Here is a 20,091-nt window from a genome sequence, read left to right on the forward strand (position 1 = left end):
TACTCGGTCCTATTTCAGGGAACAAATAAATGTATCTGGTTTCATAACTGTTACATATAGTTGTTTTGTTATTGTGATTTTCGGTGTAAAAATAATATACTATTTGATATTTTTGCAATAAAACCTCTATTGTTTTAATATCACACAAAACAAACATATGAGTACACCACATTAAGACTATACGTACTGAATGTAAGAATACATTAGAACAGAGTGAGCGTTTACCTTAAGAATTACTAAAAGCTGAACCATGAAGCCACTTTGGCATCTTTTGACTACAGTGAATGTCACAAAGCAGAAAACTTTAGTTCGTGAACAGATCATAGGTCTTCATTCAAATTCAAACGTTCATTGCTTATCTTCAACTATTCGCGGTAATTCGGACAGTTATGTCACATAATGGATCCTAAACCACATTAAAGTTATACGAGTGTAATCAGAGTGCAACTGAATCATATTATAGTGGTGAGTGATCTACGCTAATCACTGTGACTGTATTATGTTAATCCGTACTTTTCAAATCATTGTGTTTTCATTGAATTGCATCATATAAAATCAAATAAAATAAAATAGTGCGTTTTCATTTGGCAACTTCAGATAGATTATCTATTCGAAGCGACCTACGCATACGCACACTTATAATCGAGGTTGAAATCATGAAACACAGTTACTGGACTGAAGTAATTTGTTGCGTGGAGATGCGCGAAGTGAACGAGCCATGGAAACTCATCTTCTATCTCCTCTGGCAAAGGTTGTTTCAAGTAATGAGTTACTCGTAAGGATACAATACCAGTTTTCGAAATCATTATTTGAACGATTTTTAAACGCTCTTCTGTCCTTATTTATTCAAAAAAAGTATGCCCCACTCTATAGGGTTCTCAATTTACAGAAGCGGTGTGTTCCCCAGCATCATATGCATAGGATTGCAAACCAGGGTTCAATCTTGACTATTGCATTCAACATCTTGTGTTTTGCAAGGAGCTGAAAACAAAGCAAGGCGTGTTCAAAACATCCCGATGTTTTCCTAATTACACACTTGTAGTTATAATAACGGAGATACAATTCACCGTTCTTTCAAGGGAAGCATTGGTATCATCTCATATCGATAGATGGTATTACATGGTGATAACCAAAGTTTGCTGCATTTGGATTATTTTTGATAAAGTCAAGTTTTTTTCCAAAATAATTCTGACATATGTGCCCTCGTAGTAACTGTTGAATGTCTGAACGATTGCCCCCAACTCGTATATACATTATACCCATCCTCCTACTAGGCTGCGATTTGCATTTAAATATACAAACTTAGGTGGCGTACATGATAAGAACCTATTGTAAGGCTTCTGTTGGGGAAAGACATTTTCCCAGCACATTGGTGCGCGTACCACAAACCAATAATGTGTGTAAGTGTTGTCGCAATAGCGCCTCTCCTTAGAAGTGATAGAATAAACCGATTCCTGTTAATATCTTATACACACATTGAACATAAGTTGACAAAAGTACGTAACGTATGTTAAGTACCTGTAGATAGCCAGTCCGTTCAATATACTAGTATACCTAACAACTACCACTAGCATTAATTCGTACATACATTTCAACTTATAATTGTGCCACAATTTCACATGTTATGTTTTCTTTTTGGAATAGTCAGTAATTCTCAGGTATCAAATTTATTTAGATGTCAATCACTAATGTTTTTTTCAATGTCATCGAAACGAGAAGCTGGGCATTTGTTCAAAGTTCACATTTGGACACCATTACGGACTTCGACACGTCACATGTAGATTCCCTGATGTGATTGGTCTATCCATGCTCTCTCGGTAACGCTCAAATGCACTGTTACACTTGACGCTGACTTTAGGAACTGTTCAAAAAACCGAGCAATGCGAACTCAATCGCGCATGCGTAATGTAGACCAAATTGATCAACGCATAACTAATGAACTGATATGCAACTCGCTCACAGACGACTGAATACGGTCATTTTCAAATTAGAAGTGTACACAAGAAGACGCAAAATGGCAAAACACCGATGGACCTATAATAATATCTAGACAACGTTGCGAAATAATCAAAATACGGTGATTAGTCAGGACTTTTAATCCTCCCTTCCGGTTCAATAATCAGTGTAGAAACCAGAATTGAGTTATTTAGTTATTGTCAAGCTCTGGGGTCAAATGTCAAACTGCAATACTGATGAGATAGTAACAGGTGTTCATGAAGATAGGGGTTTGTATTCTATCATCATATTAAGATATATCGTTTTGTGATGCTCTATATTATAAAGATATGTGATATATTGACTTAACCCGGCATGCGAAAGAAACAAACCAAGAATTTAATTAAAAGTATATTTTCTAATTCTAGTTGTTTTCAATCAACTATACCGGAAAAGAGTTAGCGCAGGATACGTACGTAGAATAAACAATATAATATCAAGGTGGAACTTCCCGAGAACGTCCAAATTAGGAAGTGGTGGTTATTTTACTGGTAGCCCGGTCACCACTGACCTGAGAAAAAACACGACATTTTAAATAGTACGACGTCATGTTATATGGCAGTGGTGAGATGTACACAAATAAACACACGTCAAATACCGCTCACATAACCTTCACCTTGTTGTGACCTGCTGATTGTAAACATGTTGACAATGACATCTATAACGCCCAGATATGAGAATCACACGTGCGTTTATGTACCAGCAATGGGTAAATTACCAACACCTATTGCTAAATTTGAGCAGATTTAAGAATCGCCAGGACATAATATGCTAATCCGCAAATAATACCACCATTACTTGGTAGAATAGCTGTTAAAAACGAGGAGAAGTGAACACCGTAGTGATAACTCATGCTTTTATCATATATATATATATATATATACCTAGCTTTCGCTCATCTATCCGTGGAGTTAAATCCATGGCGAATCTTATGTATTGCGCGCAGAATTCTGTTGTGATGTGAACATGCTTACGGCTTAAATGAATTGGGGGGAGCACAATTTATATAGTGCTATATTTACTGAAGTAGCTATGCATATCTGTACAGGTTTTGTTTGTTTGTTTGTCTTCAACATTATCATCGGTATTTCGAAATTGTAAAACACTTCGAAAAAAATCTAGGAAGCATTACTCTAAACTGTGTACGGCTGGGTGTTCCACGTGAGAACTTGTGTGCTTTGAAAATAAGAAAATATTTAGAATTATAGTAATTTGGGAGAATAAAATGTCAGATGCTTTGACGCTGGTGTCTGTGATCAAGTAATCAACCAAGGTATTGCTGTGTATCTTTCAAACAATCCATTGCATTAAGCTGGTTCATCATTATGCAAATTGCCTGGCATCTAATAAAATTACAAAGTGAATGGAACTGTTATCTTTGGTTCGTATACTTAAATCTGTGAAATACTGATTGAAGATATATTGAGAAATTGTTACTTCAACTATATATATTCTGAACACACCAGAATGAAAGTAGCAAATCCTAATTGATTAACATTATATACGCCAGGATGCAATATTGCACTATTTTTATTACTGGGGCCTCCCTGTTCTCATTGGAACCACGACGACCACAAACGTTCTTCACGGAGTTATGATACCCATACATATTGCTAAATTCGAGCATATCAATCACTCAAGCACTCCTTTCGACAGACTCACTTGTACGGCTCTTTCACATATGTTTTTTATGACATGTTTATTATATATTACTATGAAATGTACATGGTATTCAATTCAAGTACCATTTTTTATATATTCTCTGCTGAATACAGGAGTTTATTTGGCGTGTCTTCTTCCTCTTTGGCATCATTGACCACTCCAGGAGTACTATCAGCCAATATGGTAGTTTTGACTTCACCTGGACTCATTTCCGGTTTGATACCCAACTTAATAGCCGCAACGCCTACAGTAGTATGAACAATGGGTTAATATGGAAACATGTCATTGGAATACAGAACTTTAAGAAAAAAATATTGCCAGGATACAATGGCGTCTACATTGTTGTTAACATGACAATATTTGCACTGTAACTTTGTTTCTAATATAATTATTCATATTTTATTGATGACAAGATATATTACTATTAATCTTTGTAATGTAAAAGAATTTAAATATTTCTCCATGGTGATATCAATTTCCAATTACATCACTGGGACCCTTTGCCCATAGTGTATTGCAGCTATTTCATATAGTTTTTATATTATTGCGGATAAAATTAATTTGTACGCTGTCAAGAGACAAAAAACAACGTGGCAGCATATACAAATGACTTCTTACCGGCAACATGTGGGCAGGACATTGACGTACCACTCTTCACCGAGGAGCCATTAAGGTCGTTATTGTCACAGCTTACAATATCAACACCTGGGGCATAGATATCTTGACATGGCCCGTAATTTGAGAAATATGCTCTGGTATCTGTGTCATCTGTTGCTCCCACCGCTATTGTCTGTTGGGGAGCAAGTACATGAAATATAATTCAGAACTACTCAAATCATCTTGTTCATATATCTTATTCAATAATTTTAAGGAAATCATTCTTTGCTTTTATTCACGACATGTCATAGCGTTCTTGCAGCCATTGGAAATGTGGGAAAAAATGACATTCAGTATACTATTCACACACCGTGGTTTAAGACCACCGGGAAACATGTACATATGCAAGAATATCTGCTGAAGAAGAATAACTTACTCTATTGTTTCGCTGTGGCGATTTAAAACAAGCATCTGCATCATCATTGCCAGACGAGGTGACGACAGACACTCCGTTTTCAAAGCAATAAGTGGCTGCATCGTCAATAGTTACAGAGTCAACATAACTCAGTGACATGGAAATAGCTGCTGGCCGATCTCCGAAATCAGCTACCTCTGTCATGCCTTGAAGAATGAATTACAGTGACAATCAGTTATGCAACAAGTTCATGTCAGGTTTCACATATTTCATCGGTGGTAATAATTATAGAGGAAATAACCGACGTTTTTATGGTGATTACTTTCATTGGTGAAGCTCAAAACTGACGTTTACCTGCTGCAACATCGCTAGCTGGTCCACTACCGAAGCAGTTTAACACACGCGTGTTCCAAAGATTCACTTTCTTCGCTACCCCGTATGTAGCACCTCCAACAGTTCCAGCACAATGTGTTCCGTGTCCGTCACAGTCGGTCTATTTTACAAAATAAATCATTAAGCCGAGAGGAATCAAATAATTCTGTAGTAACTTGAATATTGAAAGATAAATATAATACATCTTTATTGCAGGATTACATCATCAAATACAATAATCCCGTGAACCAGTCAGAAAGCTAGATTTAAAATACAAAATTAAAAAAAAACAATGAGTAGTAACAGTCTGGTGTATAATGTGCGTATAACTCACATTAGTATGCAGAATACATTATTATATGTCGCCGTCAAAATATCCAGGCATTTTTGACGTGCAAAGACCAAAATTGCGTACATGCTAGCACAGAAAGTTTTGTAAGTTGTAATGGTTATTCTACCAGGACCCTTAGCAACGCGATTACAGGTTTTTATCACATGTAGTATCCTACATTTTCGTTTCATGCAGTTTGAGGCATGTTATATGGTACTGCGATGTTACTTTTAATAATCAGAATTAAACATTTGTCTTACGATGAAAGAAACATTTTCGACAGATATAGTGCTGACCATAAGTTGTTAGGAAGAAAATCAATTCTGACACTAAATCTAAGAATCAATGTGAATACGTCTCAGTCGTTTGCTCCTTACACATGAATTGAAAATACGTGTACATACTTAACACACTGCAAGAGGACAGAGTTGTCTCTACGTAAACCGAGTTGCTGTTATATATTGACAGATTTCGCAGTTCTAAATTGATCAGTGCGATTATCCAAGTTGTTTCAATTAGTGATTTACATTAAGTAATTCACAAATACATTAATAACCGAAAGGGTGGGGTTACTTTTCTGTCACACTCCTAACACTAGAATATGTAATCATGTAATGACGGGCGTCGCCTTAAGAATGATATCTTAATAACATGGCTCGGACATGGATGTGGCAAATTAAGTAAAATCCCGATCCATGTTAGCCATGTTATCACACAATTGTAATATCTCAATGTATGAAAACTGTGAGTCGAGCGTTTCGAATCTAAATGTTCAAACGATTTTTACAAATGTGGGAAAACATTGGAAATTGTTTCTTCTCACATTTAATTAACTGTTCGGGTTTTGATGTTCCTCATCAAAGGCACTACCATGTTATAACCGTGTTGAGTTGCACTTGGTACGGTCAATTATTGACACCGCACAATATACATGTATTATGAAAACATATAACCTAAACCTAATTATACGGCTCACGTATTAGTGCCTGTAACAATATAATTACAGTTAGTATACTAAACAAATGAAATGTCGTAATGAACATATTTATAAATGATAAGAAAGCTTACTTCTGATGGGTTTCCTGGATTGACCATATCCCTGAACAGTTTGGCCCGTCCTTCAAAATCTGTATGGGCGTACGTAATCCCTGTGTCGAGGACAAACACATTGGCACCGGCCCCATCACCTGTAGTTAAAAATAGCCGTACTGTACAAATCGCGGTATTGTACAATGATCATTTGAAGCGAGATTACCATTTCTATCGTTTATATCTCTTAGTAAATACTTATTTAAACCAACTGTATGCAAAAATTGTCACCTCCACCCCAATTCAGAATATACCTTCTGGGACAAATACATCGTCCAAGGGCAAGGTTCTCTGATCAGTTCGGTCCAATCCCCAACTTGCAATAGCATCCTTATGGCCCATTTGATCTTGTTCAATATATCGCACTTCATCCAAATCACGCATCTGTTGAAAAAGATCAGCAGGAAATGATGGCCGATGTATGCAATGTAAGCATTGTCATGAGCAAAAAATAATATCAAAATAATAATTTGCGTGTTTATTTGGAAGATTGAAAAAACACAAAAAAAAACACACATTTACGCTGTGAAATTTATTTCCACATAAGCTGCATTTTGTGATCATTCATTTAATTGATTTTACACACAACAATGAAACTACAAATGTCATGTATTGACTGTACGCATATACAATTGAATAATATAATTGAATTTAGAAATTTACTTCAAACTTTTTATTTTCTATCTTTCGGCAAACTGTTATAGCGTTCGTTTAGACCACACATTTTACTATTTACATACAATCCGTAAAATTTTATTATCACGATGAAAATCAAATCTCCTCGGACGGCATTAATTTTTGTTAGCTTCGCAGTCGACTTTGTCGAGCGGACCTTATCATATGAGTGATTGTCCATCGTCGTCCGTCGGCATCCGCGTAAATTTTTACTTCTTCGACTTCTTCTTGAAAATACAATTTTGATAAATATTTTTGTCATTTTTGGTAAAAACTTCTTGTTAAAAACAGCAAGTCTGATTGCTTTGATATACGTACAGGTGGACCTTTCTCATATTTGTTCATTCAGTGATGATAACTTTAATTGTTTTAATTGACATGTGCATTGCTAACAGCGGTGCTATCTTAGGCGAGAAGATGCTTGTTTTATTTTAATTAGGAAACTTGACGCTTAATAATCGCATATTCGTTATTGCTACACCTGATAATTTAATGGTTAAATGGCCATCATATACCACACATTAAAATTGCTGCCAATCTTATTGAAATCCAATTTAACTGTTTTTGTTTTTCAATTTCTAACCACGTATAATTTTTCGACGTAGAAAGCTAGTCACTCCTATTTATTATTCGAAATCGCATACACAATAAAATGGCTGCCAATCATATTTTGTTTTCAGAAAGTGTTTTTCCAAACTTGTTTAATTTCAAAGACCATTAAACCCACGTAAAAGAAAGTAGTAAGAAAGTCACGCCTTTGCGTTATTTAGAATCGCTTACATATGGCAATCTAAATGAAATTAACTTACAAGAATAGTTGTCGGCCGTTCTTCGTCATTTTATTTTGAAAAAAAAAACGCGTTAAATCTAAGCGATGCTAGCACAGTGGCAATTTAAACAGCACTGATTGATGGTCGACGCTGTCGACCTAAGCCGACTGAGAAGAACCGTGCAATTATTTAATTTTAACCAGTCAATAACAAAGTAAGTGATATATTTTAGTACACAGAAGGTAGACATGGAAATTAGATTTGTTTCGTTGAAAACAAGTTGAAACAACCAACTGTAACGCTTAAAGCCGTAACTTACGTAGTTCAGACCTTTATTGTCGATTGTAACAACAAAACCATTCATTCCTTTATACTCCCATCCAAACTCTGCGATAAATGAGAATGATTTGATGCGCATTTTAATACTTTGCAAATCTGCATCTTTCTGAAAGAAAATACATAAGTTTAGTAGCACATTACACTTTAATTTACCCATCAGAATATTTAAAAATACATTAAGGCGAATAACTAACCTCCAGAAAGACCATGTACTTATTTGGAATAGCAACATCTTCTCTTGCGAAGTAGACTGGCGCTGATGCGTTGGTCCATTGCACCAAAGTCAACACCGCTAACACTAAAATCCACTTCATTGTCGAACTGTAGAATAAAACGAATAATTTCAGAATACCTTAGTTTCCGTAGTTAACTAATTCTTGAATACTGTTTGATATGATATTTTATATTTATGGAAATCAATAGGACCACCAATTGCTCGTGCTCCTTACCTGTTATGTATCCAACGACTCGAGGAAAATAGCGGTCTCTTCGTTATTCTGTTAGGCGTGGTGTGACGTCAGTGTGAACTTGCCATCTGTTCCGGTGCGCGATAAAACAAGGATACCTTCCTTTATTAACATATTACCTACCTTTGCTATCGTCCTAGCGAGATAATAATCACGTGATACATAGGCGTTATAATATGACCGGATACTCTTCTCTTACAGTAGTATTATTAGTGTAATGATGTAGAAATCTTGTATTTGTGACCACTTTGGCATAAGCAATAATTATGCATTTTTAAATAAATCACACAAACAACCACTAGGTTTTAGAAGAAAAAGAAATGAACGATTAAGTGTATCTTAAAAAAAATAGTCTGACTTAAGGTTGCGGGATATGTTTTCGGATATCTCATTCAAACCCTCATTTAGCGTATATATGTTGAAATATAGAGGGTAGTCATGTGTATCACGTGACATACTAATTGTCGGACGATGTCGAAATTACTGAACTTATTTTCACATTAGATACAATTTAGCGACTACTGCACATGAATGGTTTGTTTTATTGTTACACCAATCTACATACGGACGGTACGATTTATTCTACAGCAGCACATATAACCGCAATTGTACTGTAAAACCAAGCTCAGTCGACTTAAATGGGGAAAGTCGTCACCTCATTGTTTACAAATAAGCGTCTACCCATGAACCTTTGCGTTTTTAGCGTGTGTTGTTATCTTCGCTTGGGACTCAATTCCCGCATATGTTCAGCTGTTGGAAAATGAAATACATTAGGTTTGAAAAAAACATTCGAAAATATATCACAGGTTTTTAAACTAGTTTTACCCTGTCCTGTGTTAAGACGATTTATACGTCATTATATATATATAAATATCCAAACTGAGGGTGAGTTACTCACAAGTTCCTAATATAATTATCGTATGTAGAAAGTCATGACAGGCCCATCTTTTATTTAAAAAAATTAAAACTTTCATTTGCTACCTGAGTGCCAACATTTTATTTTCTCTACTAATCAGTAATTTGCAATATTTCTATTAAACATGTCACATTGCGAAAGGTCGTTGGAACGCCCTCTATCGTAGTATTTATATAGTTATTTTTTGGTGACCCAGGTCACACTCAATTTGTCAAGGTGGTCACCAGTGTTCTTAAACTATCCATTGATTAATGGTTTTGCTACAATTAAAATCGACAAGAGTTACCACTTTTCAATTGTACCTCCTTTTTTGAAATTCCGGACATACGGCATTTTATTTCCCAGCCTTTTCCCATTATTTATTCTATTTTACAACGTGACACCACTTTAAGACAATGTATATCATTCCAAGCTACCTTTGTGTATGTCATTTGTATTTATTTAGCTCATAAAATAATTATTACATTTCAATTCAAACCACGATGTGATTTTTTTTTATAAATTTATAGATGAATACAAAAGTAGATTTGGCGTGCCTTCTTCCTCTTTGGCATCATTGACCACTCCAGGAGTACTATCAGCCAATATTGTAGTTTTGACCTCCTCAGGTGTCATCTCCGGTTTGATACCCAATTTAATAGCCGCAACGCCTACCGTAGAATGAAAAAAACGGGTTAATATGAAAACATGTCATTAGGACACAGAATGGTAATGAATGAAAACAACGTGGTGTTAATCAGGGTGTTTTATTTGTCAATAATTCCATACTATACTTCTGTTGTTTGTACTCTTTTGTTTATCTAGTTAAATATATCTTATACTATAGTGGCCGCCGAGATCTCGTTGAGAACGAGAAAGCCGCGAGACTGGTTGTCATTTTCTCCTGATATCATGCCTACTCTTCCAAAAATCGCTGTAACCATGGTTTACATAGTACACTTCGCTTAAAATTTTAGAGGTCTGAGTACTCAAATTTGGTTGTTGCAGCATCGTGTGTACATACACTGTCTATATCGTTATTAGCGACTTTTGCAACCATATTAGAAATGTTCAAGATAAACATCCTGTGGGACACTTGGAAAGAAATCGGTCGAGTAGTTAGCGCACCGGGGATGATTGCATTTAGCACTCGCGTAGCACGTTCACGTAGAAACGACAAGCGAAAATGGTGAAAATGACATACATTTCTTAAAATGATTAGAGGGCGGTAGTCGTCGAGGCACGCATGCGCAAGATATATGGGTCTCATATAAACAAAGATGGCGACGTTACCAAGCTTCAATCAAGTAATTTTTAGGTGATTGGAAGGTATTGAAGGAGTCACGGGAGGTAATTAGTGTACGTCGCGCCCAGGTCAAACCTCATACTTGTGATTTGTTGGAAAATCAATGTTTATCAACACAAATGTCGCACATGCGCAGCGCGACGACCACCGCCCTTTAAATCTGCTTTAAGTGATCCAAATTCGAACGTTGCTACTAAGAGCCAATTTTCTTCGTTTCTCTGTATGCACTGCGGGGTTAGGACGTGATAATGGGGTCACACCCGGTACCGATGAGAACAAACCGTTTCAATATAATATTAAGCGGCGCGGTAATTTAAAATATGAGGTAGAAACTGTAAACAAACAGAAATTTTCTTACCGGCGACATGCGGACAGGCCATTGATGTGCCACTTAATGTTGCGGTGCCATCGAGATCTTCATTGTGACAGCTTACAATATCAACACCCGGAGCCCAGATATCTTGACATGGTCCATAGTTTGAGAAATATGCCCTGGTATCTGTGTCATCTGTTGCGCCTACCGCTATTGTCTGGTGAGATATAGTTTAGAGATATATAACTAATCTCCACATCAATATATATTATGATGGATACTAGTATCTTCAAAATGTAAAGAAAAAATAAGGTAACAATTTATCTGCGACATTCCCTAGACGTCGCTAACATGCTACTATAACAACCTATGCATCATCTGAAAGATTCAATATTGGTAGGATGACGCATGCGCACTAATTCACTGACTACTATCTTAAGTGCAAAGGTTGCCAACGTCTGTACTAGATATTTAATAATGTCATCGCGACCACCGCAACACAGGAAACTCGCCATACAGCCAGGCGCTTAAAGAGCGAGTTTGGGTTTTAATCATTAGTACCTTACAAAAAAAAAACAACTAGGCAGCATTTTTAACGAGGAAGCATGTACACTATATTGAAATGGAGTCGTGGAGCACGTAACTACAGTAAAGCAGACGTGCCTATGTAAATAACCTACCCTATTGTTTCGCTGAGGCGACTTGAAACAGGCGTCCCTGTCATCATTACCGGACGAGGTGACCACAGACACTCCCCTATCTACGCAATAGTCGGCTGCCTCATCAAGAATGTCAGAGTCAGGATAACTCAGCGACATAGATATAGCTGCTGGTCTGTTTCCACTGTCAGCAACAGCTTCCATTCCTTGAAGATAAAAACAGTAACAATATGTAAGCGCGATTGTGCGGCATTTTCCAGAATATGTTATATACTGCTTTTCAATTGCTTATAGACTCCTTTTTGAAATGTTGTTTCATGAGAACGGACGTAATACCACATGGGTGTCTGGGTAATGATTTTCGGACGCGGCAACAATAAAATAAGAAACTCGTTGTACGTGGCAACATGTGTATACTGGTGTGTGTGTGCAATGACAGCTACAGCGTGCAAGAATGAAATTAAATACGAGTGATTGAAATAAACGTGGATACTTTCGAGTAGTAAAAATAGTGATAAATTATCCTATATATCCATTAGAGATGATGAATATGTTACCGAAAACAACATCGCTGGCTGGTCCACCACCCAAGCAGTTCAATACACGCGTGTTCCAAAGATTCACTTTCTTCGCTACCCCATAGGTAATACCTCCAACAGTACCAGCACAATGCGTTCCGTGCCCATTACAGTCTACCTAATTAACAAAAAAAAAACACAAATAAACGACATATCATGAAATACTGATATGATGATGATGATATGATCAATGTCGTATATCACGAGGCAAAATTTTGTCAACTTTTTTCTTCAATTCCAATAAAATTGGAATATTATTACGCTGAGAACTTTTGTTGGTTTCTTTGTCAATGCCCCCTTTTGAAATGAATGACATCACATTTCTCACTGACATATTGTGACTATACTGTGTATTAGTGTTGGCGATTTGAATGGCGGGGGTACTAATTATTTTCCGTTCACCAAACAGTTGAACAATGAAATCAGACATTTTTATTGCTGTATGTATTAAAAAAATAATTAAACCAATTGTGAGATACAATAAGCATTTTCATAAATGAACGTTCTTTTCGTTAAATGTTATGCAGTTACGCTCGCACAAGAATATGTATAATAAAGTTTGATCTTAGATCTTGTCTGGGCAGAAAACTGTCAAATAATATCGTGATCATGTTGCAGCATGCACATTGCATGAAATATGATATATATATATATACCAATTAAAAACACTTCTAAATAAACTGGTTGATAATGAATAGGGAGTTTAAATACATTTTTTACATGTCGTGATTTGACATTGTAATATTTGACATTATTATTATTATACACTTGTCATTATGTCGCGTGTACATTTACTTCAAATGATTATATGCATAATTACAGTAATATAATTATATTTTATCATATAACTTGACAAGTAGTACATTCACAAAATGTGGCAATCGTTGGCAACAATTATCATAATTTGACAGCGACGACGGAAGGGTACAAGTCTACGTTTAGTATCTGCGTGCACGTTGTAAAGTGGGTATTTTACATTTCTTTAAGTTTAAATCCAAACGCAAATTAATGAACTCTCTACAATATTTTTGATTTGCTTGTCGACAAACAGCAATATTTCCAATTATGAAGCGATGAACAATTATAATGAACAATTATAACCCCGTTCATAATAATAGAGCATCAGAAGTGACATTAAATCATTATGACGTGGCAGCATTTTCAACTTGATTCGATTGTGTAGCTCTGGTTTAGTAATATGCGTAGTTTTCTAGCACAGTTTGGGCAATTACTTATACCATTATTGCAATCAGCATACACAACAAATTAATTAAACACCACAATACATGTATATATAAATGATAAGGCAGCTTACTTGTGATGGGTTTCCTGGATCGACTACATCCATGAACAGTTTAGCCCTGCCTTCGAAATCCGTATGGGCGTACGTAATCCCTGTGTCCAGGACAAAGATGTTCGCATTGAATCCATCCCCTATAGTTGAAATAAGCTGTACTGTGAAATCATGGCCTCATTTGAATCGAGTCTAATATGTCATCTTGATTTTCTGGTTGAATATGTATTTGGAATAACTGTATGCAAAATGATCACCCCGAAAACGACGCTATGTAATATGCGGAATATCATACCTTCTGGGACAAATATATCATCTAATGGCAAGTTTCTCTGATCAGTTCGGTCTAACCCCCAACTTCCAATCGCATCTACATATGCAAATTGATCTTGTTCAATGTATCGCACTTCATCCAAATTACGTATCTGTAAAAGCAGATCAGTATTAAATTGATTTGTTTTTTGTGCTATGAATGTGTTTACACTATTGTAACAGGCGAGACGAATACTTACGTAGTCTAGACCTTTATTGTCGATGGTAACAACAAAACCGTTCATTCCTTTATACTCCCATCCAAACTCTGCGACAACAGAAAATGATTTGATGCGGCTGATGGTACTTTGTAAATCGGCATCTTTCTGAAATCATAAATGCCATTTCTAATTTTTATTTAAAAACAATAATGCAAATGAGGCAATTGTCATTCATCAGATGAACTAATTAGAATTATTTTAGGGCTGCCCAACTCACCTTCAAAAGAACCATATATCTGTTCGGAATAGCAGCATCTTCTTCGGCGTAGTGCACTGGCGCCAACGCGTTCACCCATTGCAATAAAGTCAACACCGCTAACACTAAAAGCCACTTCATTATTGAACTAAAGAAAGGAAATTCAAAATAGAAAACTTATTTGAGAAAGTGCTTGCATAAATTGACGGAGCTGCCAACCATTTCTCCTTACCTGCGATGTGCCCAAATCATAAATGACAATGATGTTATCTTGTCCTGTAAGGTGTGGGGAGCAATTACTGTGAAGTTTCCATATGTTCATTTGATAGATCAAACAAGATTACCGTTTTATTGGTAACATATTAGTATATTTCTCTACTAGTTTTAGATCTCGTCTAGACGGTGCGTTGACACAGTAATATTCACCAATGGTGAACCATTGTTTTGCAACAGATGTCTTATGTGCACTGGCGGCTTTAAACGAATTTGTAACTGAATCTGTATTTGTGTGAATCTTATACATGTAGGTATTCGTAAAGTGTGTCGAACTTTTAGGCAATTTAGCCCGGAATTTTAAATTTGCATGTATATACGTTGTTAAACTCAAAATATGCTGCTTAGTTTCAACAAGGAGCTAAAAGGAGATGAGCTGCATTGTATGAACAAGTTTATATGCATGTAACGAATTATTTTATATAATCCAGAATTGTGAAATAATATTGTTCGATTTAAAAAGTTCAGATTCAGACAATGTGCATACTGTATATTTTGCTAACTTTGCTGACCAGGCTAAACTACATTGGCACGATGCCAGTCGAACATAATTATATATTTTTTTTAAATATTTGCTTGCTTAATTTCATTGTAATTTTTATTTATGTTTATGTTCATATAACACAATGATACAACGTATACCACATCTGTTTTGCCCATGTGTGTCATAGGGCAAATTATTTTGAATTTTAATTCGTCCGCTGTAAGCGGGCGCACACGGTGGGATGAGAGTGGTGGTCAGCGATGATTATAGCACTTGTTCAGATTGACTGTGCGTCGAATTTGGAACATGAGGCAACCGCTCAAATCAATGCAGAAAAGCATAATGCAGGCGACCACCACGCTATTTGTAAGGCTGTTTCATATTGGTCAATATGGAGGCTATTTTTTGGGCAACATGTAAAGTTGCTCCTGAGACGATCCTGTAGTCCATAAAATTTACCACTGCAGAAGTTAGAGCAATATCACGATTTTCGAGTTCAGTGGAAAGAAGAAAGTTTATTTCATTTTTATCGCAAGCGGGCGCATCGGTTTAACTGTATCACTCCACAATGAATGCTCATATAAGAATACATTTTGAGTACTAATTCACAATAAATTCCATTTTTATTTTCTAACATATTCGTTTTTTTTTTATTTATTACATTTTTCTGCCAAATCAGTTTGAAATAAATTATTTCAGGGCAAACGAGTCGCATTCCTACAGTCTATCATCACAGTGCTTGTAATCTTGTTTCTTTCAGATACAGACACTCTTGTTTCATAGTGACACGAATACGTACTTGTCTTTACATGCATAGTAAACAAGCATCACTTTTTTCTCCTCGCAAAATCCAACCGTGGAAGGCAGGACAAAATCGGAATGTTAATACACACTGGGATACTAATTCTCATTAAGACTTCGCGTCTTCAAGTTCTTCAGATAGGAAATCATTTCAAAGCATGTCATATATGCTCAATATTTAATTTTTTTTACACATTTATTTTAGACAATTTGGTACAAAATGTACTAAAAGAACGATATTTGTGGGCGATGACGTTGTGATTCAGTTAATTTTTACATCACATCAAAGTAAATGTCATATTGGTTGTTCACAGACTCTGGACAGTTCGTAAAATAGCGAGGCGACAGTAAGAACGATTGTAACAGATACAGTAACGGTAAATATCCGTACACCTACTGTTATTCTGGTAAACCCGTAATACGTATGAACAAGTAATGAGACAGACCTTTGAACTGCATTGGATGTTAATCCGAAATATAGACAAATGGGAAGTTATTTTGTATGTAGAATAGGGCGAGTCACTTAAGTACTACCAGGCTGCTGTCCTCCGTATAAGATTTCCCGTAACATTGCGTCAGCGATCGCCCGAGAGAAAAAACAGGAGTACACCTAGTTGCTATAGCTACCTCTGTCGATAATTTATATTTTCAGAATTCGAGCATATAACCCACTCTTGGTTACCTGTGTTTAAACACTCACATTGTGATTAATTGTATACTTTAAACCACGAATGTTAGTGCTTATGCACTAGAGGTATATTAATGAGGAATCAGCGTCCGTTTGAGTACTCAAGCGTGAACTGTAAGAAAGGGATATTTGGCATGGTACCGTTTCTAAAGTGACTTGACGCCTATTTATATGTTTTTGTTATCGTACTTACGGACCAAACGGTGAAACTACTCTCCAATATGAGGTTATCACGAAGTTACCGCAAAGTGTGCACAAACAAACTACATAAGTATTTGTGAAACACAAAATACGCCCATCGAGAAGTGTCACTGGTGGAATATTTTATATTGCAATTTCTTTCAATTTTAATTTGCTGTATTGCAATACATTAGTAATAACCATCTATACGATCATTACTTATAGTATGTCGCTAAGCAGTACGACAAAAATGCATGATGCAAAGCCCATTCTATAAATAGTCAAATGTTTCTTAGTCGAAGTAAGAAACTAGGGGATATTATCAGAGCAGTTGTCATATTTATTAACTCCTGCTAGAGCAACAAATCATATGGACAAATTAACAGCACTTAAGGATGGTATTCCCAGATTAACACCAGTTGTTTATGACACATAAAACATTAATTCTCAACTCCGATGAAAATACAAAGCCCTTTTCACTGCGAAAGCTACTCGTTACAAAAACCACTGACAAGAAAGCCACCCAGCGCAAAGCTAGTTGTTGTTTATATTAATAAAACACTGCATACGACAATGCAACGCTCTTCGCCGTCAAGTGTGTTTATTCACTTGCAATTTAATTCTAGAAAACGTTTTCATTCATACGTCACCTGGTTCGCGGTGATTAGGGTTGTGACACATTTCTCTCTTCATCAATTATTGGAAGTTCCCATCGTGTCCTAACACTAAGACGTCTGTGACAGGGCTATCTGTCGAAAAGAGTAATAAATTGGAAATAGACACAGGTGTGTTGGCTTTGTTGTGTCTGTAATTACATTTCGTGCATTGACACGATTTTGAGTAGAGTTGCGTCACCCAAGTCGGTCGCCGCCGCCGATCTCCCTACAAAAGTGGGAAAACCACGTAACACATGCCATAGTTACACTGTCCATGCGTGAATGTCTCTGTCTGTATTTTCAAATGTATGTTACAACATTTGTTTGTGTAAATGCATACTTACTTTTACAACTTCAATAACTCTGTGTTTATACGTTTATCCCAATGATACTCGAACGTGATCAGAATATTAATTCTAAACGGTAACACACAAAAACAATCGGATATATATAATATATTTATATTTAATAATATGCGCATACAAAACGAAACACATTAAATTCGGACATGTAAGGCTATGTTTACCAATGACTCAGACTCCCTATTTTCTCAGAGGTGTAATCGACCAATGAGAGCGGAAAGCGACGACGACTTTGCTGATGAAGAGTAAACACTGGCATTATGTACTAATCAAACTTAAAGACAAAAAGTTTAATTTTAGCATGAAATACTCCATTTCGCATAGTCGTTGTGTTTTATTCGTTTTTGTCATTACGATTTCTTTGTCTTACATGAATATTTATTGTAAAGTAGAACAACGCTGATTTTGAATCATTTCAGTGATATTACGAATGTGAGAGAAAATATATATCATAGTTACAGTTGTTGATGTACATGTACTCAGCAATTGAGCGTTAATCGCGGGCGATTACTCTTTCCTGAATCCAGGCGAGGTTATAAAACCCCGCCAGCCTTAATATAGTGTCACGAAGCGAAAGAAACTGGTTCGGTGGTGTCCATGTGTAGTGATTGGTTATGTTGATTGTAATTGTGATTATCGGACAACTATTGAGAACAATTAGTTTATTTGGAAATCCTTATACCTTTTAGATTCATGTTTTTAAGGTCATCTAAATCAAAACCTGTATAAAAAATAAAGTCCTCACACTGTTGAAAGAGTACACACAAATAGAAAAATATTAGAAAATATGTTTAATAACATACTTCTTAACATAAAGCATATATATATCTTATAACTTAAAGTGTTGTGCATTGTATCTTTCGTAGGTTTGTAATTGCAAAAGATATTCAAATAGAATAGACATAAATATCGCAGTGAATCAATGACATATATTCTTGTTCGAGGACGCGTTCGAAATGTCACGCAATCTGTTATTTGTAGTTATGCATGACAAATTACAAAGTTGTTGATGCAAGAAAGGAAAAAGGCATTGTCGCTCTGACACAAGCGAATGCGCGACCAACTCATGTGAGTAAACACACGATGTGCGATGTCCCTATTATTGTAAATATAAGGCGCTGTGTTTGTAATATGTGACATCGAGAACTACCGACTAATTAAATTCCTTTTCGGTATTTACCGTTTCGCAATGACTTGTTCCGTAACGTGCTATTGTGGTGGGTTTCGACACTGTGTCGTTTTGCGTTTGTCAATAGCTTGTCAATGCAGACAACTGTTTTTTTCTGTGTCAATTTTCAATTCTTAGTTGTTCAGTTTTCTGTGGTGTCGATCATGAAATAATAACACCCTTGATAACCATTTTTTTTAGTTGTTACTCTTCTATTGATCGGTTCACTGCTTGGGGGAGAATTCAAGAGGGACAAATATCGTTTATTGCACACCTTGATCATTGAGTGGATAACGTGTTACACGGCAGACTTCGTCAGAAGTTGTACATTTACAAAACGTGTTGGAGCGTCGCCTGGTTCGGCAACGTCGCGATTTTACACTTCTATATGTCGTGTCTTCCCAATTGTTCTATCTAGGAAACGTTCAAGTACGTGTAGTAACTTCCAAGAGTAGCCAGTGTAGTACTAGTTACGCTCGACAGAAAAGTCAACCAAATACCCATTATCTGCACAGATTGAACTATGAAATTGACGAAGATAACAAATTGGCCTTACGTGACACCGACGTGCATGGGACAGTGGGTTCACCGGAGCTTGAGTGATATTCTACTTGAAACGAAGTAGAGTTGGCAAGCAGTGTTTTAATAGTATTTGTGAACGGTTGAGTACCGACATACCCACAGGCATTTGAAAACTGCAATCGAGTGAGGCTCGTTTGTATGCGTATTTTCCGAAGGCGACGTGTCGTTGTAATCGTTGTATCAATGCCGTTGTATCAAACTCTCGCTCGACTTTCCATGCAGCGCCTCATCACGCCTCTTTTTAAATATAACAGAATGTAACTAGTTCGTCAGTGTATTCAATATGTCGTTCCATGTGATGGCCAATTTGTTTACGGGGCATGATCGACAGTTCATATCAATACACTCCGTGAAACGTAACATCTATAGCATAACTCTTCGATTGTCTCAGTTACTTGGTAACGTCGATAA

The 20,091-nt window shown here is 36.3% G+C and overlaps 2 protein-coding genes across 2 annotated transcripts; both read right to left on the reverse strand.

Annotated features, from left to right (window-relative positions):
• Positions 1-3,675: 3,675 nt before the first annotated feature.
• On the reverse strand, positions 3,676-8,559 carry LOC100369550 (uncharacterized). Its single transcript, XM_006811513.3, has 8 exons — positions 8,440-8,559; positions 8,226-8,351; positions 6,716-6,845; positions 6,441-6,559; positions 5,024-5,162; positions 4,691-4,875; positions 4,276-4,447; positions 3,676-3,901 (listed from the first exon to the last, which is right to left on the reverse strand). Exons 1-8 carry the CDS (start codon positions 8,557-8,559, stop codon positions 3,747-3,749), a joined length of 1,146 nt encoding a protein of 381 aa, XP_006811576.2. The 3' UTR covers positions 3,676-3,746.
• Positions 8,560-10,045: 1,486 nt separating this feature from the next.
• Positions 10,046-14,627, reverse strand: LOC144350019 (uncharacterized). Its single transcript, XM_085508557.1, has 8 exons — positions 14,508-14,627; positions 14,270-14,395; positions 14,053-14,182; positions 13,779-13,897; positions 12,443-12,581; positions 11,907-12,091; positions 11,272-11,443; positions 10,046-10,278 (listed from the first exon to the last, which is right to left on the reverse strand). Exons 1-8 carry the CDS (start codon positions 14,625-14,627, stop codon positions 10,124-10,126), a joined length of 1,146 nt encoding a protein of 381 aa, XP_085364683.1. The 3' UTR covers positions 10,046-10,123.
• Positions 14,628-20,091: the final 5,464 nt, after the last annotated feature.

The sequence above is a fragment of the Saccoglossus kowalevskii genome, chromosome 15 (genome assembly GCF_978046115.1).
Source record: "Saccoglossus kowalevskii chromosome 15, keSacKowa6.1, whole genome shotgun sequence".
Classification (NCBI taxonomy): domain Eukaryota; kingdom Metazoa; phylum Hemichordata; class Enteropneusta; family Harrimaniidae; genus Saccoglossus; species Saccoglossus kowalevskii.